Consider the following 24,252-nt stretch of genomic DNA (forward strand, 5'->3'; position numbering starts at 1 on the left):
ACTCTCAGCTGAAACAATTTTTGTCACCTGAACAAGTCAAACAAAAACCGTCACTGCTTATAATCTGGGAAGCTTGGGAAGTCTGAGGAAAGGGAAAAGGAAGGATTGTTTTTTGTGGGTTTTGTTTTTTGCTGTCAGAGTGATGAGCTCTCCACAAGAGTCATCAGAAGTTTCATAATATAATCTAAATCTGGGCATCTTCTGTTAGTATCTCCAGGTGTGCCGGAGCGCCAGAGGAATTCCGAAAAATATGGAAAAGCTGGTGAGTTAAATACAACTTTTCCTAGGGAATGTGGAAAGCTTTTATTGCTACAGTTACATTGGTTTCCTTCTTTGCTGCAGGTGAAGCTGTCTGGCTCTCATCTGACGCCGCTGTGTTATTCTTTCATTTCTTATGTACAGGTGGGTAATTCAGAGGCAGGACTTCCTGCTTCATGGGGACTGCTTGGTCATGCAAGCTAGTGTATACAAATTCCTTGCTTACCAAGAGGCTGAGGCCTGTTTATAGAAACAGAAGTCCAGGGACTTTGCAGCAAGCTCTTGATTCATTCAAAGGAAACACTGAAGGCAGCGTGAGCTTGATAGGCTTGTGTTTGGAGCAGTGATGGGATAAGCATGCGGGGATTCAGTAACATCTTATTTTTCGGTGACTGACAGACACACTTGGGGAATGTGATTAATGTAACAGCAAGCACACACGAAAGGGCTGAGAGCAGCACTTGAGATACCAGAAAAGGAGCTTTTTTCTATCATTTATCCAGATCCCTTTTCTTCTCCCTCTAGGGCTCTTATAGAGTGTAGAGAAATTTCAAGTGTTACCTGGTCCTAAATCCCATCAAATTCTTGATTCTTGCTGTACAAGAACTTCCTTTATTTTTTTTTTCTTTAAGACACACCACTATTGACACATTTGGGTCAGGAAAACCTTGGCCTGTTGTATGCATTTTTGGACATTTAGCATGTCCTTGGTTTCTATCCACCACGAGTGGAGGTATCTGGTAAGTGGGCCATTGTAAGTCCCATGAAATCTTTGGTCTGATCCTATCAAGGCAACTAGAAATTTGATAAATTCGTACCAGGCTCATTTTTAAGTTGGTAATTTTACATAACGTGTGAACCATCTGGCTCGTAGAAAAAGGTTCCCCGACCTGAACTAGATACTAATATTCTCCCTATTATGATAACAAAAATGTTCCCAGAAATAAAATCATTCCTATTGACTGGCTTGATTGATGGGACACCTCCTGTCTTCTAAGGCCACGTAGATAATACAGTAAACATTTTACCACTATTACTGATCCTGGAAAAACTAGGGATTGGGTCCACTAAGTGTCAGTCTCATCCAAGATTCAAGGGCCAATTATTAAAGTACCGGGTTGTGATTACTTTGATATTCTTATTCGTTTAAAGGGAACCCTTTCCCTTTGAGACTCAGTAACCAAGTGGCCTTCTCTTCTGTATGGATGTACCTCAAGTCCAGTAGTATACTGGTAACTGGGGCTGCCACCTTGCCTTTGTACTGGTTTTGTGGGCTGCTTCAGGAAAGCATCGTTGGCTTTCACCTGGCCAGGGTTTGCAGCCTGCTGTGGTCAAGCCTGCTCGCCTCCAGGCTGCTGCTGCTTTCTGAGCCCAGTGCTCCTGAGCTGGCTTCCTCAAGCTTCCTGTTTGGAAATTTTGATTTAGGTGCCCTTCTGTTAAACGCATCTGTCATCTATAATGGGATATAACCCCCCCAGTCCTAAATTTGGGTTTGAATTTCTCCATGTCCAAATCTTAATGATGCCTCTAAAGCCACAATTCATAAAATAGATTAAGACCTAAGGCAGGGGAGGAGGTGGCTTATGAAAAATGATATTCAAAATATTCCTTACATTAAACATTCATGGTGTCCATTAGCATATTAAAGATGTTAAAGAGACCATCAGTACATTCAATCTTATTTCTCAAACCCTTCCAGGAATATTTCTTAAAATAATAACATTATTCTTTTATAGAAAATTAATAAATATTGGCTTTGGAAACATTGCTGTTGGCCATATTTACTACATTCTGAAGAACCCTGGACCTTGTGTCTGGTGTGTTAAATTTGCTCATGTGTCACCTTATTCACTGTCAGGACTTTGAGATCAGTAGTTACTCTCATGTTAAGTAGTGGGGAAAATTCATGGGAGTGTCCAAGAACAAACAGCTAGCAAGAAGCAGGGCTGGGCTTAACCCCAGCTAGTCAGTCTCCACAGTAGGCCAAGTAGAAAATGTTGCAGGCTTTGTCTCCCATACAGTCAGCCACACCTATTTCATTCTGCCAGTGTAACATGGAAGTAGTCACAGACAACATACAAATAAATGACTGTGGCTATGTTCCAGGGAAACTTTATTCTCAAACAGGCAGTGGGCTGATTTGTCCTGGGAACTGTAGTTTGCCATCCCCCCAACTCTAGACTCATACCGGGTACTTGTGTAAGTCCAAAATGTTAGAGTTTAGATTTTTTTTTAATTTCTGAACCCATTTTGAAGAGTTTTCTTCTACAAATCACTAGGTACCTCCCAGACAGCTTTTTTCCCTCACATTACGTAAAATCCATTTTGCATATTCCCTGGGCATTTTTTTTTTTACCCCATCCAAATGTGCCTCATTGACAAGTTAGGTGGTCTGCAGGCCAAATGTTTTCCATCTTTGACAGGTATTTAATGAAAAGCCTGGGGCAATAAGCCCCTTTTTCTTACCTAGCACCTTAGATCTTGATGGGAAGCAGTGAAAACCATCCTGCCTAGAATCACACTTTAAAAAAAAATGCCCATTTAAAAGTCAGAGTTAGTAAGGACAGAGGTGGAATGCTACAATGCAAGCCCCCGAAGAATGTCTTTATAAGATCTTACCTGGTTGAATAGCAATTGGCCAAGAACAGGGTTGATTTAGGGAGTTTCAGAGGCTGCGGCCTCTAGGAAGAGGCTCACCTTATACTTGGAGGTCTGTCACTGCTCTCCTTCTCCAGAAGTAAGACCTCACCCTAGCTGCCATGCCGTCCTGGGCCCAAAGTGGGTTTCTTTAAACTAGCCTCTCTAGAATCTTGCTCTTTCTCCAGAAGCTAGCCTAAGGAACAAGGCTCCCGTCACCCTGAGGCTGCAGCACAATAGCTTCTCTGCATTTTCAAGCTTGTTTTGTTGGTTCCTTCCTAGAAGTTCTTGGGTCAGAGCTTCCTACATTTTGTGTACTTCACACCTGGGTCCCCTCCCCCTCCCCCATCCTTCCTCACTCATATTTTGATTCTCTTTGTCAGAATCCTACACTACTTGAATCTTTTTATTAGTTCACATGTCTCCCATCCTTAACTCCAGGAGTTCTTTATTGCCTGACGATGTAAAACATATGGAAGAGTTCCTGCTAATCAACTGTACATATGCATCCAGTGAGGGCCTCGAAGTGGGAGGTGTGCAGGCTCCCGGAGTAGCTTCCTGGGCAGCTGCCCAGCAGGAAGGTGTCCATTCTGCCTACACCTTGACAGCTGGCATTGTAAATCTCCTTTTGCTCTCTGGTCTCTTGGCTGGCCCAGGACAGTTTTCATCTGCCGTTTTCATGAGCAACAGAGGGAAAAATTGAAGGGTAGGGCAGGGGATGAGGAAAAAGAGCTGATAGTTCAGGATTATGCAGCATAACCCAAATTTTCCCATCTTTCAGCCTTCTAGAAAATTACCACTAACACCAAAAACCTTCAGGACTGGAAAACAAAAATGTGTTTCTATTTCTTTAGAATAAGAAGAGTAATAACTCAACACTTACAGGGGAGAAGAAAAAGAAAACCGCCGCTGTTAGCACAGCCATGGTAAGTAAGCTGCTGATGGGCACTCGGTGACTGGTGAACTTAAAACACTGAGTGGCAGAGGTCAGTTACAAGAATACTGCATGTTGTATAATTCCACTTACATGAAAGATCTAGAAAAGGCAAATCTGAGGCAAAAAGGTATTCATGACTGACTCCAGTTGACTGGCTTAAGGAGACTGGGAGACTGGGATGACAGCTAAAAAGGGTCTGAGGTTTACCTTGAGGGTGATGAAACTTGTAAAGTCGATTGTGCTAATGGCCGCATAACTGTCTGAATATATTGAAGCTGCCGAATTATACATTGGTGAGGATGCAGGAAATTGGCTGTACAGCACATTGTTGGCAAATTCAAAATGTAGTGCATATTCAGTCATAGAATTATCTCCAAGAGATGAGAACAATGTCCTCACTTATGAGTTTCAAATACACACGAATCATTTTGAAAAATTCACATTTTGAGTTATTTAAATTGAAAATTAATGTGCAGACCAGAAAAAGAAAATATAAAAGCATATTTATTTTAAGAATATCAGCTCCTGGGCCCGGCACAGTAGCCTAGTGGCAAAAGTCTTTGTTGTGCATGCGCCCGGATCCCGTATAGGCACTGTTCAAATCCTGGCTGCTCCACTCCCTACCCAGCTCCCTGCTTGTGGTCTGGGAAAGCAGCTGAGGATGGCCCAAAGCCCTTGGGTCGCTGTACCCCTGTGGGAGACCTGGCTCCGGATCGGCTCAGCTCGGTCATTGCAGCCACTCGGAGGTGAACCAGTAGATGGAGTATCTTCCTCTGTGTCTTTGTTTTCTCTGTATATCTGCCTTTCAAATAAAAATAAATCAATCTAAGAATATCAGCTGGCTGCAGACACTTGGCTATAGCCATTGCAGCCATTTGGGGAGTGAACCAGCAGACAGTCTTTGCCCTTTGTATCTCCTCTCTGTACATCTGCCTTTCAAATAAAAATAAATCAGTGGGCAGATGTTAGAGCTAGTGGAGTTAGCCACTGGGAAACTCCACTCCATAGCAGAATGTAGGTTTGAGTCCCAGCTCCTCTGCTTCCTCCTGATGTGTCTGGGGTTACTGGCTCACGTATTTGGGTCCCTGCTATTTGTTTGGGAGACCCAGATGGAGTTCAGAGCTGTCAGAGCTCCCGGCTTTGGACTGGCCAGTACTGGCTCTTGTAGGCATCTGAGTAGTGAACCAGCAAATGGAAGGTCTTCACCTTTCAAATAAAAATTGAAAATAAGTGTCAGAGAAGCAACTCGATTTCTATAGGGGGTCCAAGATTCATTCATTTCAGTTGGCATTTGCTCCCAGGCTAATTTTCTTCCCAAACCCATGTGCAGTTCTATACTAGCTTCAGAGAAAAACTGCAAGAACTACCAAATATGAACTTTGAAGTCTTCTCTTTGTCCATAGGCCAGAGTTCTTCGGGAAACCAAGCCAATCCCCAATCTCATCTTTGCCATTGAACAGTATGAAAAATTTCTGATCCAGCTTTCTAAGAAATCCAAGGTAAACAATTATCTGTCATCATTTCTATCTGCAGTCCATTGCCTTGGCTATATCTGATCCAAGGGCCTGAGTCTAAATATCACATAGGAAATTTGGGGAGAGGGGCTGACTGGGATTGTGCCTGCTTTAAATAGGAACTGAAGAGTGTGTCATGAGTACTCTAAAAATGGCTTGGGGTGCCCCAGCACCACCCACGAGTGAGCTGTTCCTTTCCTGTCACAGGTGAACCTGATGCAGCACATGAAGCTCAGCACTTCACGAGACTTCAAGATCAAAGGGAACATCCTGGACATGGTCCTCCGGGAGGATGGGGAGGATGAAGACGAAGAGGTCAGTACCTGCTGCCCAGAGCGCAGGATGCCCCAGCCACTTGCTGAGCAGGCTGTTGATAGCCTGTCCGGAGGCAGCTGCAGACATGGAAAGGCTAAGGCTGGTCAAGCAAAGATGAAAACTTTGAATTCTATGAAGTTGTCCAGGCTGCACACATTTTGGGCAGACATTTCCAGGTGGAGGGTGATGACATAATAGTCCTGGTGTGGGTCCTCGGTATCAGTTTTCCGTTGTTCCATGCCCTTATTCGCGGCAGAGCCTCTTGACTTGGCCAGGCCTTGCCAGTTCAGTGCACGCCAGCTTCTCGGCCCCCTTTTCCTCTGGCCTCATCCTGACCTGCTAGTCTTCCCATTTTGAAGCGGAGCCCTAATGTTTCTTTTCCTGGCACATAAAAATTCTCATTTTGTCTAAGATACAAGCAGCCAAAAAGATGGCCTATCCCTGTTTCAAAATTGGAAGTTTACATAAGGCACCTTTGATTTATGGTTTCTGGACACACACTCCAGGGCCTAATGCCCCAGCCCTGTCTACTCCCTTCACCTACTTGGGGTTGGAGTTCAGGAGGGTCAGGCCTCAGTCTGATGCCCGAGGCTCCTTCAGTGTCGTCCTGTGCTATGTATGACTCTTGTCAGTATGATAAAAGTCCCAAGGGACAGAGTCGGCACTACCTTTTTCCAACATAATTACATCCCCTGAGTAGGAATGGGGAGAAAGCATGACTAACACAGGCTTTGATGGTAAGGTAAGGTTTTTGTTTTGATTTGTTTTAATGACCATCCCTGCTGCCTCAGATTTATCATGTAAGCGCTGACTTCTCTACCTTTTCTAGGGCACTGCATCTGAGCAGGAGGGACAGAAGAAAGAACCACCCAGGAAGAAACAGAAAAAATAAATTCCCGAGTTAACTAGTGTGAACTGTGAGGCTCCTGCTTCCTCTTTGCCCAGCAAGCAACAGTGCCACTTGTCCTACAACCTAAACCAAAGTTGGCATCTTGGTTTTAAACTCAGCTGCATCTTCACTTAAAGGAATCTTCTTGATGGGTCCTGATGTGAGAAAATGCCTGGCGTAGGGCAAGCCTTTCGTAAAAAGCATAGCTGAAAGCCCGAGTTTGGGAATGTGCGCCACCTCTATGAAGCTCCACAGGAGCAAATTCAGAGGCGTCTCCGGGCAGTTAGGGTCCAGGCTGGCTTCGTTTCTCCAAGGAGCCTTTGGTGAGTTCAATTATCTGGTAAATATCCAGTGCTTCACCTGCAAGACACGCAAACTGGTTAGGATGCCTGCTCCCGATCTTCAGCTGAGAGCTCAGATGTGGCAGAAGGGTGTGTGGAAAGGGTGAGACTAACTCAGGGAACAGTTCCTTACATGTTAGGAGGGTTCATTTTCTCTTAGCACAAAGTAAGTTTGCCTTAGTTACATTTTATATAGAAAATAAGCTTTCTTATTTACTTATTTGCATTTAAAGCATGGGTGTTTTTTCACCTGGGAATGTACTTTGACTTTATTTAATAAACCTTAAAAATTTCTGGTGTGGCTGCTAAAGATGGAGTGTGTGACGCTCGGGTACATCACTCATTTCCTGTGATGAGCTTTGCAGAAATGTCCTTGTGTAGTTTGTACTCCCTTGACCAGGACTGCTTTGTGTCTCCCTCACGTCATGTGTGTATCAAAGACAAAGGGGTATGGCTCACCCTGGGGAATCCCGTATCTTCTTTCCATCCCAGTGGGGTTGGAAGGGGTTTTACAATCCATGGTCACTTCCTTCCTGAGGCACCGATCAATATCAACAGCACTGAAAAAGGCCACTGACTGGGGCAAGTCACGCAAACCCAGCTTGTAGGCAAACATGCACCTGAAAGAAACCCAGGCTCCTTTCAGCAGAGGGACCCATGCTGTGCTCACAGCTCATCGCTTCGGGAAGGAGCACATGTTAGTGCAGGGCCTAACCAAGCAATCCTCCACTGAAATGCAACTAGGAACACATTTTATTCCAGTTTGGCACACTTTATTGATACATATTTTTGAAAGTACTTCCAACCACTGAGCTAGAGTTTGAGGAATGGACGTTAGTTTTGTTGAGCTTAACCCCTTGGACCAAGAGGACAGTGGTGACAATGCTAAATTTCATAAGCATTCATTATCTACCCACTAATCAGGATAGTTCATGATTCCCAAACTGGTTTTGGGTAGCAGATCAACACTGAACTTGGTACTACATTTAATCATCCACATAAGGTAAGAATCTTACTGTAAGAAATTACACCTCCATACATAAAATATATATTTTTAAGTTAGACTTGGGCTTCCCTATTAACAGTACTTTCTGTGAACAGAAGAAAATTTGGCAGCTAAGAAAATATTTTGGGGTGAAAGAGAAAAAAACCTCAATTTTCTTTGTATTGATGTTTTCTGACCTTTGATTTTGAAAACAGAATGAGATGTTCCTACTCTTTTAACAACTCCTGCCAATTTTGTTATGACTTTCATACATTTTTAAAATTAGAGATAAAAGCAAAGTCATTTCTGAGATAAAAACTGCCCAGCCAGGTCCAGAGTTCCCACCCAAAGCCCTACGCAGGAGCCGGGGAGGCGGGGTTGTACCTGGTCAGGAGGTTGGTGATCTGCAGGGCCAGGGCAGCGCGATAGCGGTCCTCTTCCCTCACCAGGTAGCGAACCTCGTCATGGATGCTGATGCAGAAGCGTCCATCAATAGCAAACTCTTCAAACAGCCACCGCATGGCCACAAGCATGAGGTGCAAGTAATCCACAGCAGAGCTCTGTACCACCCAGTTCACACGACTGGTCATAAACTAGGGGATAGAGGTGGGCACAGGTGAGGGGCTCATCTGCACAGCCCTCACTCAGCTCTGGGGCGGAAGTCAAACTGCTGGAGGCCCTCACGTCACTAATACACTGGTGAGGCGTGTTGGCCATGCACCCTCCTCCCCATGTTCAAGGGTAACAAGGTACCTCCCCCTGGACAGCTGAGGGCTCCAGGGCTCGGCTGATGCGGCAGCCTAGCACCGGGGTACGTGGTGTCTTAGACATGGCAATGCTCTCCAGCTTATTGAACATTTCTGATTCTGTACCCCCCATCCATGCTCGTTCAGCAACCACATCCCACTTTTTCCTGTGTGACCTGAGGGACCAGGAAAGAGAGGGCAAATTTTATCTTTGAGCAGCTCAGCTAAAAATCAAAGGATCCCCGACCCGCGCGCCCCCCCCAAAAAAGATCCGGAAGGTTCTCACTTCTTCGAAGCTTCTCTCTGGATCTTGCGCAGATCCTGCAGGGAAACCCAGCCATCTTCAGTCTTGTCCACAGACAGATCCAACTGCCTCACCAGCCACTCGCCCTCATCTGACAGCCGGTACCTGAAGGAATAGTATCCGCATTGTTCCTGTGGGATTGCCGCCTCCGCACCAGGGTGTTCACAGATCATCTTGGTTTTCTAAAACCACTATGGAGTCAAGCCTGTTGTCCAAACTGCAGGCTTCAGTTCAGAGATCAAAGGTGCAAGAAGCTAAGTGACTCATTGGAGTCATGCAACTTGGAAGCAGTGCAACCCTAACAGGATTCCAGGAATTGGGCCACAAAAGCTGAGTTCCAGCCTGGTAGCCCAGGAGGACAGAGACCAACACAAGAGCCATCACTGCTCTTACTGTCTTAATGCCTGGGACACTGAGCTGCTCATTGACCTACAGGTACCTCATTCAACAGGGTTTGTCATTCCAAATTTGGAGGGTGGACAAGAAAGACTTGGAGAAACAGAAAATGGGAAAACACACTGCCATGCCTGGCTTCACTACCCAGGTCCACTGCTTGGACTCCCTGATACCACCAGGCTATCACCCAGAGACTCCAGGGCCATGTCACCCGCCTCCTTGAAGAAGTAATGGGACCTCCCTCACTGTCTGGGCCTCTAGCCCCGTCTCCTTTCTCATCACTGTCCTTTCTGCACAGCACATAGCACAGTAGCAGCCTCACCACCACCATCCACTCTGGGTGGTGCTCAGCACCCCTTTTCCGCACCATGATACTTTTCACTTATTTCATGAGGAGGTAGGTTTCCACAATGAGTTGGCTAAAGTAGTTTGTTCTGTATATTATGCCTAAGGAAGCTGTAAGTGTACCCTTGCCCCCTCATGATTCACTAAAGTGCTAGGGCCTAGAGCACAGTTAATAGTATTATCAGCAAGCAAACTTGATGATGCTCGCAGGGCTGGTCAACTAAAAGCCTCTATCAAAAGCGGCCTACACGTCAGTCTCCCTGCGTTCCCATCATCAACTGTGCTACCCACTTGCACACTCCACTTGCTCTCATTCCCTGCAGGCACTGGGGTTGCGACCTCCGTGTGACTGTTAGTGAAGTAAGCTTTATCCTAACGAGGAAGGCTAACTATAAAGCAAGCTTCAGGACTTCAAGGACACAGAGAGCTGAGGTAAGGGGAAGGTAGCAGGATCAGCAGTAAAGAGCATGGTGGCAGGCCTGAAGGCTGAGTATTAACATGGCTGGGAAAGGAACTTTACCGGCGGAGGCCCTTGGTGACCGCATACATCTGCTGGGCCTTCTCGGCTGCCTCCTGCCGTGTAAGCCGGTGGTTGAACTGCATCAGCAGGCGCTCAGCAAAAGGCTGCCCAGCCCCATAGATGCGGCCATAGTTGAAGACTTTGGCGTGCTCGCGGCTGATGCCCACAGTGGTGGCTGTCTTACTGTGAAGATCACTGCCCCTGCTCTTCCTGCCCTGCAGTGTCATCCAGCCAAAGGCTGTGCAGCCTGGAGAACACAACAGGACACAAGAAGCTCTGGAACACTGCCCGGCCCCCAGGGCCCCCGAGAAGGCGGACTCACCATGCATGCCAGCGAAGTGAGCGTCTCCTAGCACAGCTGCAATCCACAGCTCCTGGGAGTCCACATCAGCACCCACGAGCACATAGCCAGGCGGAGCCTGCACCATTGCTTTCAGCTCACTGCCCACTCGATCAGGCTGCAGGGAGAATGAGGTCAGGCCTGTTTAGGTATCCAAACGACCCTCCAAGCGCCCATTTCTGGAGCCATAGTTGAGAGGGTAATGGAGCATTTCCTAAGGGGACAGCTTTACAGAACATCCTAAGCAATGCTTCAAACTTCACAGTAACATATACCCACCTGTCGGCATCAGAGGCCACAAGGCCACCTAGCTGTCTTTTCCCTACTTAGCCTCATTCCAAACTCCCCAACAGCTGAAGCTATTACTGTCCAGCCAGAAACAGGTGCCAAGAATACATTTGCAGGCCCATCATGATAGCCATTGGCTACAGTCCCTGCCTTGCAAGTGCTGGCATCCCATATGACCACCAATTCTAATCCCAAGAGCCCTGCTTGTGACCTTGCACCCATGTGGGAGACCCAGAAAAAGTTCCTGGCTCCCAGCTTTGGATTCTCTCAGCTCCAGCCACTGTGGCCACTTGGGGAGTGAAACAGCGGAAGGAAGATCTTCCTGTCTCTCCTCCTCTCTAATAAAAATAAATGAATCTTTTTAAAAAATACATTTGCAAAAGCAGTTTAGCCAGGTTTGAACTTGGAGTCCTGCCTGACTCAGATCTTGAGTTCTTGTCCCTGTGCCTGGCAAAAGACAAGGCACTTGAAGGCCCAATTCCTAGATACCCAGGTGCAGAAAACCAGGGGTGAGACCAGACACCTACCCTGGCGTTGCTGGCAGTGAGCCACGTGGGCTCCACAGCCCGTCGGGTAATGGTGCCAGCAGTCACCACCTGGGGCAGGATGGCCCCGTAGTGGCCTTCCTCGTCATAGTTGGGGTGCCTGAGGTGGAAGGAAAGCAGTCTCAATAACTTGCATTGGTCCCAGGGTGTTCCCCACTCAATTCTGTTCCTACAGCTGCCCAGTGGACCCTACCTGGTCACAGCACGGGGCAGAGCTGACCTGGGCAGCCACACCACCATCTGGGAGCTGTGGAGACAAACTCAGCAAGTCTTGGGGAGAAGAATCCACCCTCATCCCACCATGCCCTATCCCTCAAGGCTGCAGTACCTCAACCTCCTTGCTGCTAACTGGACTCAGGCTGGGTCATGGCTGGGCCAAGGTCTGGGGCTGAGAACAGCCTGGAGGGTAAGCCAGCTGGGAACTGTCTGGGCTGAGGCAGCTTCTGTCCCTCTCCTGGGAACTAAGCCACTGCCCTTTTCACACCTACAGCAGAGAGCACTAACCCATCTCAGCACTGTGCTCACACGAGTATGCTGGTAGCTTTAACGGCCTTGGATATGGTCTTTCACACCCATCTGCTGACCATTCCCACACTCCAAGACCCAGCTCCCAGCCCACAGCAGGGCTTTATGGCATCGCCGTCCCCAAGGGTCTGCCACATTTAAGGCTCCAGCCATTACACCAAGTAGTTCTGTCAGAGCCCTAAGTCTAGTGCCACACTAAATAAGCAGGGAGACCAAAGCTGAGGAGGTGAAGATTTGCCTGTGGTATCTGCCACCAGGACAAGTTGGTGAAACCTCTGGACCACAGCCAAGCTGTCCCTCTGGCCACCCAGATTGAGTCAGAAGGCCCAGGGTGAACATGAAGAACAGATCTGGACTACAGACACCTCACCTGGGGTACAGACAGGCCTACCTGCTCTCCCAGGCCTTACCTGATGCGCTTATGGGCATTCCTCCAGAAAGAGATCATCTTGTTGATTTCCAGGGCCCGGGGCCCACTGGCTCCCCCTGGGCCAGCCTGCAGGGTGCCGTCCTCCATCTTGGGCAGGAAGTCCTTGGCAAAAGGGCTGCCCACATTGTAGCTGTTACCATCCTGAAGAAGATAAAGGAAGCAGGGGCCAGAGTCAGGTGGCAGAGTGCTGGCAGCCCCAAACCTCTATCAGTCTAGGGCAGGCTCCCAACTGCATCCCCTACATCCCCACATCCAGGGGCAAACCTGGTCCTCCCATAACAGCTATTAGTTGAACCTACGTATACAACTGTGCTGGACACTGAACGTGCCCTGTGTCACTGGATTCTCTACGATATTTACCACACAATTTTCAAAAGAAAAGCTCAGAGAAGAGCAGTTACTCAAAATCACACTTGCTCCCACTATTCCTGTCATTTCCCCAGCAGGGCCAGTTTCCCGGCTGGAATCACAGTGGCGGCTGCGGAAGGCCTCAAGCACAGGACAGGCCAGGACACACACCTTGTGAGGCAATTTGAAAAACCAGCAGCCAGGGATGTCCACGTCGTTGTAAGGTCCGTTGCCGTGGTGACAGGTGGGCTGGTTGGCTTTGCAGCCACCAACAGCAGTCTGGGGGAACCACACACCCCATCAGGTTCTGCACCAACACCCGCATTCAGGAAGGGCCATGGGGTATAGGTGGGTGGGAAACGGGCCTGAAGCTCATCAGATGAGCTCGGAACTGACAGAAAGCCCAAGGTCCCAGTGTGCTCCTTGGCCCCCAGATCACGTGGGGCCACCCAGGGAAAGGGTAGTACCTCAACCCCACCCCCCCACCCCAAGACCTAGAGAACTCTGGAAGAAAGGAAGCTACATAGGCAAGAGGGAGTTCCTGCAGGGCAGCACCCACCCAGGAAACCACTAAGCAGGCATCCTCTCACCAGAGCTGGGGGCTGGCCTGACACCACAGTGCCAACATTCTCCATCCTGGGCTCTGCCTCCACGTCCAAGCAGCCCAGTTCTTCCACCTGGGTGGACCCAGACACCAACACGATGAGGCAAGGGGCCAGAGGTGCTCCAAATCCACCAGCCACCCTCAGGGTACTTGAGGCAGCCAGCAGGCTGCCTCTTCCCCAGGTTCAGAGCCTCGCTCACCGTCTGCCACATAGCACTGCTGTCAGTGAGCACGAACTCCTCGGCCAGGCCTGCCTCCTGGGGCTGCTGCTTCCCCTGTTCCAGACAGTGTTTCCTGTACAGGGACTCGATTGCTCTGTGTAGAGAACAGCGGCAGCAGCTTGAGTCACCGGGGCCTCTCTGGCTTAGTCTCAGTTCCTGCTGCTTAATCCCCAGAACCAACTCTGAGGCAGAAGTGGACAACGCTTCCCTGGCTTGACCTAGGGAGTGACAAACTGAAAAGGAAGTGTCCTAGTGGCAGGCACGGGCTGCATGCCTGGTCTGCCTCCGGTCCCAGCTCCTCCGACCCAGTGAGCTGCAGCCTGAAGAATGGTGCTGAGAGAACAAACTGGGAGAGTCAGGACCAGGGCCCCAGCCCCGGGGGCTCCTGCCCTTGTCTACCCATGGGCTCCAAGGAGCAGGATCAAACCTGGACCCTGCCTTCCCTACAGAGCCAGCCTCTGAATTCTGAGCCACATCAAATGTTGTGGCTGTCCCCAGCATGTGCTTGTCCACAGTCAGGGCTTGTGACCTCAAGTCAACTGCTCTTGCTAGGCCTCATGAGCTACAGGGCAGGGAGAGCCATGCTGTCTCCCAGGGTTGCTTGGGAACCAATGAGGAAAGCTGCAAAAGGGTTCCCCAACTGGCCAGTAGCAAGCAAGCCCCATGTCTTCCACTACTTCCAAGAGCCTGTCTGCCCACTCTGAGAAGCCACTGGGCCCAGGAGTGTCAGTGACCTCCCCACTCTGAAGGTCCCAATCCCCCGTCAGGTGCTGAGGCCCCAGCTCCTGGAAACCTTGAGGGATGACTCCACCTTTTCCCTTTGGCCCGAGCTGACTTTAAGTTTCCCCGGAGGAGAAGGGAGCCCCAAGCCTAGTCCCTCTCCCCCAGAGCCTTACCTATAGGGGCAGGGCACCCCTTCCAACTCTTGGCTGCTGCTGCTCGCTGGCTCCTTAGCCAGATTGTCCTGCCTCCCAGGCACCAGGTAGCCCCAGCCATGTCGCTCTGAGTAGTGCAGAGGGAAGCCATCCCAGGTCAAGGCCATGAGTTTAGGTGTGATCCTCATCTGCAGGCTGAGGAGGCTGGGGCCTGGGGTCCAGGCAGGGTCATCTAGCCGAGGACAAAGCTTCCGGTACCACCTACACCACGGCCAAAGACAGCAGTCACAGACGGGGGATTGGAGATGCAGCAGGGTCTTTCCCATGATGTACCCACCCACTCTCCAAAGGCCCAGGACTTCCTGACAACCTCAGCCTACAGTCACTGCCCCCTCTCCTGGAATGCTTTGATCAGGAATGGACTTTCCTGGAATAAATAAGAATATTTCGAAAGGAAAGACCATATGTTCATACCACTTGATTAGTCAGAAGCCAGGACCCCATCCATGCCCAGCAAGGATGGGTTCCTTCCCAAGTCCTGTGTGAAACCAGGCAGAAGGCACAGCTGCACCTCCACCGCAGGCCTGCCATTGTCTGGAGACGCACCAGCTCCCTGAGCGGCGCCTCTCAGCAGCTGCTCACCAGGGCCAGGACCAGCAGTGTGGGGTGAGGGGCACATGTGTACAGAGTCAGCACCCTGCTCACCCTGGCTGCACCTGCCCCATCACTTCTACTCTCTGAGGCTCAAATGAAGGCTCAGCGGGAATCAGTGCTGCCCGCTAGCTGCTCACTGTCCCATCATGGACAGTGGACACCAACTGCACTGGTTGGTCCACACGCCATAGTCTCCCAGGAAAGAAACGCTTCTCTCTGCCCCCTAGGACCTGCCATGCAGCAGCACACAGTAGGTGCACAACACACCATGCAAGCACCATGCCGTGGATCAGTGAAGGAAGGGCAGGACAGGAAGATGGAGAGGATGGTGGCAGGCTGCAAGGTGCACATGCACCCTGTCTCTATGTTCAAGTGCAGACCAGGTGTCTTGAGGATGACGCTGGAGTGGAGGACTCACCCTGGGTGGCCAGGAAGGTGCTGGGGCCGCTTGGGCAGGGACTCTGTGGTGTCCTTAAGTTGCTGCAAGCAGGCACGGGCCATGACATCTCGCTGACACTCCTCCTCCTCAGTGGGTGGGCCAGGGTCTGTGCAGGATGGCAAGGGGACATCTGGGACCAGATCCTCCCAGACAAGACATCTCCAGGCTCCACAACTCCAGAAGGCCAGGGCAACCCCTGCCCAAGTGCCTCTGGTTCCTGGCATTTTCCCAGGGCCCACCCTACCTCACCCAACCTCCCACCCATGTTCCCACCTTCCTGATCCATGGGATTCTCAGGGGCACCAGCCCCCGCGGTGGGCGACTTGCTGGCTGAGACCAACTCATTCTTCTTCCCCTTCTTTGCCTTCTTCTGCTTGAATTCCTGCAGCTCCCACTCCAGGTCCCAGAGCCAGGGGTCATCCTTGTACCTGCAGAGCAGGGTCACCAGTGCAGGGCTGAGGCCAACCAAGAACCAGGCCTCCTGCAGACTCCTGCCGCCTGGCCCCCGCCTGCCCAGCCCCTGCTCCACTGCAGCCTGGTTACCTCTCTCCTGAGAGCAACTGGCAGGCATCATTGGCCAGATCCATCAGCGATTTCTTCATCTCGCGCTGCAGCTCATCATAGGTGCTCTGTGCTTCTGCCAGGTACCTTTCCCAGTTGTGGTTGACTGGCAGGTAGGCAACACCCATCTCCAGCATGCCAGCCAGAGTCACTGGATGGGGACACCTTGGGATTAGAAACCAGAAACTGACCATAGGAAGCAAGGCTTTGGCCCGGGCCCTGAGCCAGTTTGGCAAATTCACCCTAATCACCCTCAGGCACATCTTTAAAGTCAGACAACTCCATTGCCACCGCACCCTGGGTAAGGCACCGGAGGTCTGTGCCTCAGTGTCTTCATCCTATTCTCTGAGGCAATATGGGAATTATGGGTCCCAAAAATGAAAATGGTGGGCACTTGCTGAGTGATAACTGTGCCAGGCCCTCTGCTCCTAACTGTATACACCAGAAGCAACCAAGAACCCCACGGCTGACCTGGCCAAGCACATCTGTGCGCCTCTCGGACAAGCACTGAGGAAGAAAAACCCAGAAACTTGCACAAGGTCAGAGAAATAGGACAGGGCACTCCAGATCCGAACAAGATCTGGCTGACACCTAACGGGTGGCCACAGGCAAGGCATCTGTGACACCCTCTGGGCAGCACGTGGGTGCAGCAAAGGCACTGGTCTGGTCCCCAGCCTTCCCCTCCAGGGTCCATGCACAAAGCCACAATCCTGGGACAAAATGGCCCATGGACAGAGATGGGCTCCGTTCCTTCAGCCCATGAGCTAATGTCCCAAGCCTGAGAGAGAACCAGCACCACCTGATCCCCTCAGGGACCAGGACCCGCTGGCCCACCCAGTTACCCCTCACCTCTCCAAGAAGAGGGGAAGCTGCTGCTGGAAAACCTCGTGAGTGGCCCACACATCCTGGGCACAGTACTGCATCAGGGCCTGCACAAGCAACAGGGAAGACACGGAGTGCACAGTCGACCCACAACCAGCATTAGGTCTCAGGGCAAGCCCGCAGCCGCAGTCCCGTGTTCAGCCCCGAGCCAGGACCTCACCTGGAAGTTCTCCCGGATATCCTTCATGCTCCCCTTAACAAACAGTTCCCGAGGCTCCTTCTCTAAGGGAGGCCCCCCCACGTACAGGCTGTGCACGTCGGCCAGATTGTTGGCGCTGCTCATTTCCACCCAGTCCCAGGACGAAATCTAGGGGACCAGGGCAAGGGGCACAGCAGGTCAGCCTGGCCTCATGCCCAAGAGGCTGACTGTTGTTGCGAGGAGGGGGTCCCAGGCACCCAGCTCCTGCCCACATGAAGCCTGTGCTCACCACTGGGCCGCTGGCTTTCCGCTGGGACTTCTGAGCTCTCTGTGCGGAGAGCTGGGCCTTGTGCCTGCCCTGCTTGGCCGCCATCCACAGAGTGCGCTGGAAGCTGCTCAGGCCCGAGATGGCCATGTGCATGCTCATGGTGTCCAGGAAGCGCATGTGGGAGCCCTGGGGGTGGGATGCCACTGAGGGGCCAGCCTGCCACTGGCGTGCTGGTGTCAAGCCCAGCCCGAGGCAGTCTGCAAAGCTGCCTGAGCCCAGCACAGTCCTACACACGCAGGCCACTGTCGCCCACCCCAGGGCTGCTGGAAAGGCACCACAAAGCAGCACTTCTCATTGCTACATGCCAGGCCTGGTTCTGACAGACTTCACAGGTGTTGTCCACACCTCCTCCGTTAATCCCGTAAGCTAGCACCTGCTCTCCTTACAGTGAAAGAAACTGGAGCTTAGAGATACTGAGGAGCTCACACAGCTCGCTGGTGGCTGAGGCAGGACGTGAGCTCAGGCTGTGGCCAGAGCCTCCAAAGAGCACGTGGAGATGGGGCATCTCAGGCTTTGCTGCTGCCTTGGCCCGGGAAGTGTGATCCTGGGTACGGAGACCACAGGCGGGGCTGGGTCACAGGAGAACCTACTGGGGCCCAGAGGGTGACAACTTCCCCAAGCACTGCCACCAGGGCTCCCAGTCCCCGCCACCTGCAGTCTGCCCCAGGAGCCTTACCTGAATTAGGTACTGCTCCCTGATGTGGGCTCTGTCGAAGGAGACATTGTGCCCCACCACCAACTGCTCCTGCCAATCCCGCTGGGTGGGGCCACCAGCACTGGCAGGGACCTCCAGGGGGATGAGGTCAGCCGGCGACAGCTGGCTGGTCCAAGAGTAACGCTCTTCCACCAGCCGCCGGCTGCACCAGGAATACCTGTGGGAGGCAGGAGATAGGCGGGTTCACCCCGGAGGCACTCAACTCTGTTCCCCAGCACCCACCGAGTCCCACACTACCAGGGTGACCCTCACCCTCAGGGCCACACGGCAGCTGGGGCATGTGTGTGCCAGGTGAAGGGAGATACAGAAGTTTTTGCACTGTCACAGGTAACACTGGCGCTCCGTGCTGCAGTATCAGGAGCCACATGGAAGCAGCTTAGTGTAGGACAGTACAGTGTTTGTCAAGTGGAACGGCCAGAGTGCACACCTGGGGCTCTGGGGGGCTTCTAGGAACACGGTTACTCTTCATGTCTGTAAGTGCAAACAGCCAGTGCCCACGAGCTAATGGAGGAACACAGGATGACAAGGGAACCCAAAGGAGACGGCAAATGCTACACACACACACACACACACACACGGAGGAGTCATCTCATGGTGGGAAAGGTTCGGAGCAAATCACACACCAGTGTGACCATCCTAAATGAGAGAGCAGGGAGGGCAAGTGCCAGGATGACAGCATGTATGCTGGCGTCAAGGAGAAGCGGGCACTGTCGGCTGGGGGCTGACACCGACTCAGGAGAAGGCTGCTGTTCACGCGAGATCCACAAGGCCAGGCGTGGAGGAGCAAACACCTGTGGCCGCCCACAGACTTCCAAGAGGGCCAAGGCATCAGAGCGAGCGATGGCTGATGCCAAAGCCCCGGGTGTGGGCAAACTGCGGCCCTCACAGACGGGAGGACGGGCCTTCAACACATATAAACCCAGTTTCCACAAGGAGCCAGAGGGGAGAGAAAAGAAGAGGATCTTAGCTTTCAAGCTGGCAAATGATCTACCTCACACTGCAAATGCTGGGAAAAGCCAAAGTGAATATGTTTGCCGTGGTGCTCACCACGTCAAAGCCCTTAGAAACCACACAGGAGTTAGTCCTGTGACACAGTGGGTTAAGCTACCACTGTGACACCGACATCCTGTATCAAGTCCTGGCTGCTCCACTTCCAGTGGAGCTCTCAGCAAATGTACGTGGGAGAGCAGAGGATGACGGTCCAGGCGCTCCACATGGGAGACCAGGATAGAGTGCCTGGCTCCTGGCTTTAGCCTGGTGGATGCAGTAATTTGGAGAGTGAACCAACAGATGAAAAAAAATCTCTTCATCCATCCCTCTCTGTCATTATCCCTTTCAAATAAATAAATAAATAAATCTTTAAAAAAAAAAAAAGTAGAAGAAGTTAAGGGCACGGCACGATAGCCCAGCTGAAGCCCTCGCCTTGCATGAGCCAGGATGCCATACGGGCACTAGTTTTAATCCCAGTGGCTCCACTTCCCATCCAGCTCCCTGCTTGTGGCCTGGGAAAGCAGTGGAGGACTGCCCAAAGCCTTGGGACCCTGCATCCACGTGGGAGACCTGAAGAGCTCCTGGCTTCGGATTGGCTCAGCTCCAGCCATTGCAGCCACTTGGAGAGCAAATCACTGGACGGAAGATCTTCCTCTCTGTCTCTCCTCCTCTGTGTATCTGCCTTTCCAATAAAAATAAATCATTAAAAAAAAAAAAAGAAGCTAAGAAAAGGCTAATGATGCTAAATATCCAAGATGACAGCAAATGACAGGGAACTTAGCGACAAGAAGAAGCCACAGTTGTGGTCCAGATGCACGGATGCAGCTGTGTAGGAAGGCACGCTGACAGTATTCCTGATTTTCAAATGAGGATGATAAAATGCAAACACCGCAGAAAAATTCCAGAGGGGCAGGACCCAGGCCACTGCTCCCCACTCTCCTGTGACTCTGAACCAAAGCACGGAGCAGCCTGGGTGACGACCGTACCTGTGGATGGTCAGCGCTGGCTGCCCAAGGCTCCTCCCGCCTCCCAGAAGGGAACAGCGGCCCTGAGGAGTGCGGCCATGTGGTGGAGCATGCCAGGCTGCAAGGCACTCACTGCTCTCAGGGCACCATGTGCTGTCCCAGCCACCTACCCATCCGACCCCCAGGGGCCAGCAGCAGCCCAGGCGTTAGCTCACTGGTACCACTTGACTTAGTAAGTGACGTCCCCAGTACCACCGGCCAGGAACGGAATGAGCATGAGGGCAGAATGGGACGGAGAGGAAGAGAACGGCGAGTTCAGAAGGCAGAGTGAAAGGATGGAGGAGAAAAAGCAAATTGGCCAACAACTTGTAGCAGACGGAAAACCAACTCCTTCTCGGCCCTGGCTCCCTGGGCTTTCTCGCAGCCTGGTCCAAAGTCTGTGACTTTTTGGAACAATGACCGGTGTCCCCCTGTGCTGCAAGGGACCTGGACCTGCATCAGCGCGCGGCCTCCTGAGACTGCTCTGCTTCAGCCACCAATGCCTACCGGATCTATTTAGCCATGCTTGCACCATGTTCAACTGCACATTTAACATTTCGCAGCTTTCTTTACAAAGATGCAGCTTGCAAGAGGAATAAAGAAACCCAAGCCCGCCTCCACTGGCCCCGTTGGTCTCAGCACAGCACAGCGTGCCCTGCAAGGCCTTTCTCACCAGCTCCCGGCTGCCAGGGGGAGTCTGTTGACCCGTCCCTGTTTGCAGGGGCGAGCCTGTTCCAGCGCATGACAACACCAGAGGGCCCAGGTGAGCCCCACTGAATGGTCACTACCCCCCCCCCGGCCCCTACTTACCAGGCCGAGGGGGATATGGCCACCGCCAACGTGGGGCAAGTTCCCTCTGCCAAGCAGACCTCCACGTCGAACACCAGGGCCCGCTCCTCGGGGACGGCCACGGGGACGGCCTCCCCCTCTGGGCCGTAGCGGGTCCAGCCCTCCGCCCAGGCCCAGCTCTGGGGCTGCGGGGGCAACTGCGCCTGCAGCAATAGGTTGGCCGCCTCCAGGTAGGGCAGGCTCTGCTTCTGGGCCAGGAGGCGGAAGTGCTGGTCCAGGTCGCCCCCGTAGAGGCGCGGGAGGCGCAGCTCCACATCTGGCAAGGGCGTGGCCGGCTGCCCCCAGAGCCCGTGCTGCTCCAGGTGCTCGATGCTGCGGCGCACCGCGTCCTCGTCGGGTCCCTCCGCTCCGGGTCCCTCCGCTCCGGGTCCGAAGATCTGCTCGTGCAGCCCCCTTGACAGCATCTGGATGTGCAAGGGATTGTACCGCAGCTGCCCGCCCTCCGAGGATGGCACTTGCGGCGAAGGCGGTTCCCCTTCGTTGGGGACAGGGTCGGGGATGTGGACAGAGCTGGAGACCCAGCGTCCCGGAGCTGGAACCGGGCCTGGCCTGCCGGTGGTGGCCATGGCCACCTTCCTCCAAAGCAAGCGGCTCAGACTCATGGTCGGTGCAGGGAGGCCGCAGCTGGGATTCAGAACCCCTGACTTTGGGCTCCAGCTTGGCTGCTCTCACTGTCTGGGAGCTTCACAGAGAGACACATTCAGTCTCTGGGTTCCTGTCAGTGCAACCAGTCCAACCATGCTGCCCGCAATCCAAACCCTAGAGGAAACAGACGGCATTTAGAGCAGGTATGCACGCCTATGGATCACATATGGTCTTGACAGCCCTTCACTCGTGGGGCAGCACCTTTGGTGTGAATTCTGTTACGCCTCTCCCCACCCCGGGAAATATCAATACGCTCCTGAAGACGCCGGGGCCACACAAGTTCACCGGGGGCTTGGGGGAGGCTGCAAAAGTCAGGAGCACAGATGCTGGAGGAGGGCAGCGCGGCCTTGGCCTCTGCCTCTGGCGCTCACGAGCTGTGACCTTGGGTAAGCTCCTTCAGCCCCGGTTTCCTGCTCTGAAAAATGGGGTCACAGAGCTGTCCAGTGACACCGGACCACTGTGAGCGATCCCGAGCGCAGAAGTCGCGTGTACGCCGCCTTCGGCAGGTGCTCCCCAAATGTATCCGACCACTACGGCCCGAGGGCAGAGCGCACCTCCCAAAGCACCAGCGCCTGGATTCGAACCCGCCAATCGGGCCACCGCCCCCGGGGCCTCCTTCAGCCACGACCCGGCCGCGGTCCGGGTGTCTGCGGGCTGCCCCGCTCCGGGCGCGGCTCCCCGGGCGCAGAGGCCGCCGCGCCCCTCCGCGGCCCGGCCCCCGTCGCGAACCGGCGGAGACCTCGCTGCTTCCCGGCCGACGGAGCCCGAGCCCGGCCGAGGACGCGGCGTCTCCCCGCGCGGCCTGCGCAGCCCCGGGCGCCCGGACACCTCCACCGTGCAGCCTCGCCGGCAGCCGCAACTTCCCGTCTGCTCCCGATTGGTTCCCGCGGCCACCCAAGAGGCGGGCGGATGCTGCCCGCGCGACCAATGGGAGAGCCACTAATGGAACGGCCCGTCCGCGGGGGGAGCAGAGGGAATCCTGAGTGGGCTCTCGCTACAAAAACGGAAAAACCAAGGGCCAACCTCCCCCTCTGAAAAAGCCGGTGGGCTGCTCCCGAACCAGCGGCTAGACTGTAATAATAACGTTTTAGGTCGCTCAATAGAGAAAGGCTGCTGGCTGGCCGCGTGGCCTAATGGATAAGGCGTCTGACTTCGGATCAGAAGATTGCAGGTTCGAGTCCTGCCGCGGTCGTGAGAGGCTGTGGTTTGCTTTTTGCTCACCCTTTCCCTAAGTGTGTGTTCCCCAGCTGGTGGTACAATTGTGTCTTCAGTTATAAGAAAATCTCACACACCCTTCGACCTCAGTCAGTCAGTCCCCGGTGGACAAGCAGCCCGGCAGGAGCTCGCACTGCACCCCGGCCCATGCCAAGCAGTCGCACCCCATACTGGTCAAGGCTTGCGAGAGGCACGGGGGCCTGGGGCGTGGAGTGTGCAGACCCCGCTGCCGGCAGGAGAGAAGGGCGACCCTGGGGACCGGACCAGGCGAGGCGCGCAGGGCTGGCTTCCCTGGGGCAAGCGTCCTGCTGCGCTGGCGCTGCTCCCACCGACCCCGCACCTGGCAAAGCAGATCTGATCTGAAATCCAGTAGCCACTGGAGATTTCACAGAAAATGGAATCCAAGTTTAGGAGATGAAGCATTTTGAAATTTCGTGTATTTTTTCATAACATAAATTTTCATTTTTCATAGTATACGTTTGTGAAGACTTTCCATCTTCTAGTACAGTACAGCTGCTGCAGGCTGCAAAGAATCGCTTACCCTCTCCTGTAGTTCAGAATAACAATGGCCACTACATTGCTACCGGAACCCTCTGTTTAACCAGTGCACGCAAAAGCGCGCATAGTGGGTCGCCTCTTTGTTCCTCCCAATCATTCAGTACTTTTTGGTTTCCTACATAACGCTATGTGTTTGCTATATTTAAAAATACGGTGCTTGGCACAGTAGCCTAGCGGCTAAAGTCCTCGCTTTGCATGCGCCTGGATCCCATAAAGGCACCCACTCATATCCCAGCGGCCCCACTTCCCATCCAGCTCCCTGCCTGTGGCCTGGGAAAGCAATCAAGGACGGCCCAAAGCCTTGGGACCCTACACCCACGTGGGAGACCCGGAGGAGGCTCCTGGCTCCTGGTTTCAGATGGGCTCAGCTCCGGCTGTTGTGGCCACTTGGGGAGTGAATCATTGGACAGAAGATCTTTCTCCTCTGTTTATATACCTTTCCAACAGAAATAAATAAATCTTTAAAAACTAAAATAAAAACATGATTGGCAGGGTGGCCACAGTGGCTAGCACGCTAATCTGCCTGTGGCACCAGAGAGACATCTGTGTCCTGGCTACTCTGCAATCCAGTTCCCTGCTTACGGCCTGGGGAAGCGGCAGATGGTTACTCCGATCTTTGGGCTCCTGCACGCACAGGGGAGACCCAGGTGAGGATCATGGCTTCAGGCTCTCCACCTGGTATCTGGGAAGGGAAGCTGGAGAAGGCAGCAAGCCGCCCAGTGGCCCATGATGCGTCGGTCGGCGTGGGATCCCGGAGGCTTCTGCCCTTCTCAGCGTTGTCAGAAAGCACCAAGAGAAGCTACCAAGGCTTTCCATCGGGATTCTCTTGTGCCTGATCAATGGGCTTCTCAAAGAGACTGGACGTGAAGACCCAGGTGAGCACGTGGCAGGTCCCAGGGCGCATGGGAAC

General features: G+C 52.7%; 2 protein-coding genes and 1 non-coding gene across 5 annotated transcripts in view; 2 read left to right on the forward strand and 1 right to left on the reverse strand.

Moving 5' to 3' along the window:
* Positions 1-7,181, forward strand: part of LOC121168251 (Fanconi anemia group I protein-like) — a 57,844-nt gene extending 50,663 nt beyond the window's left edge. For all 3 annotated transcript variants that reach the window (XM_040998164.1, XM_040998163.1, XM_040998165.1), the window contains 6 exons: positions 209-262; positions 343-402; positions 3,750-3,821; positions 5,236-5,331; positions 5,554-5,661; positions 6,491-7,181. In XM_040998164.1, coding sequence (XP_040854098.1) covers positions 209-262; positions 343-402; positions 3,750-3,821; positions 5,236-5,331; positions 5,554-5,661; positions 6,491-6,553 — 453 coding nt within the window. In that variant the 3' untranslated portion in view covers positions 6,554-7,181. The remainder of the gene's footprint in view (positions 1-208; positions 263-342; positions 403-3,749; positions 3,822-5,235; positions 5,332-5,553; positions 5,662-6,490) is intronic.
* Positions 6,573-22,065, reverse strand: LOC121168252 (DNA polymerase subunit gamma-1). The gene is made up of 22 exons (XM_040998166.1): positions 20,886-22,065; positions 18,043-18,238; positions 17,328-17,492; positions 17,060-17,206; positions 16,867-16,946; positions 16,000-16,182; positions 15,730-15,884; positions 15,436-15,562; positions 14,385-14,624; positions 13,468-13,582; positions 13,254-13,340; positions 12,835-12,942; positions 12,296-12,456; positions 11,554-11,607; positions 11,343-11,460; positions 10,510-10,645; positions 10,188-10,434; positions 8,909-9,031; positions 8,630-8,798; positions 8,261-8,469; positions 7,351-7,511; positions 6,573-6,910 (listed from the first exon to the last, which is right to left on the reverse strand). Exons 1-22 carry the CDS (start codon positions 21,524-21,526, stop codon positions 6,834-6,836), a joined length of 3,699 nt encoding a protein of 1,232 aa, XP_040854100.1. The 5' UTR covers positions 21,527-22,065; the 3' UTR covers positions 6,573-6,833.
* Positions 22,066-22,688: 623 nt separating this feature from the next.
* On the forward strand, positions 22,689-22,761 carry TRNAR-UCG. Its single transcript has one exon. It is a non-coding gene; the product is annotated as a tRNA-Arg (tRNA).
* The last annotated feature ends 1,491 nt before the right edge of the window (positions 22,762-24,252 follow it).

This window comes from Ochotona curzoniae, unplaced genomic scaffold (assembly GCF_017591425.1).
Source record: "Ochotona curzoniae isolate NIBS_2020 unplaced genomic scaffold, NIBS_Ocur_1.0 patch81, whole genome shotgun sequence".
Classification (NCBI taxonomy): domain Eukaryota; kingdom Metazoa; phylum Chordata; class Mammalia; order Lagomorpha; family Ochotonidae; genus Ochotona; species Ochotona curzoniae.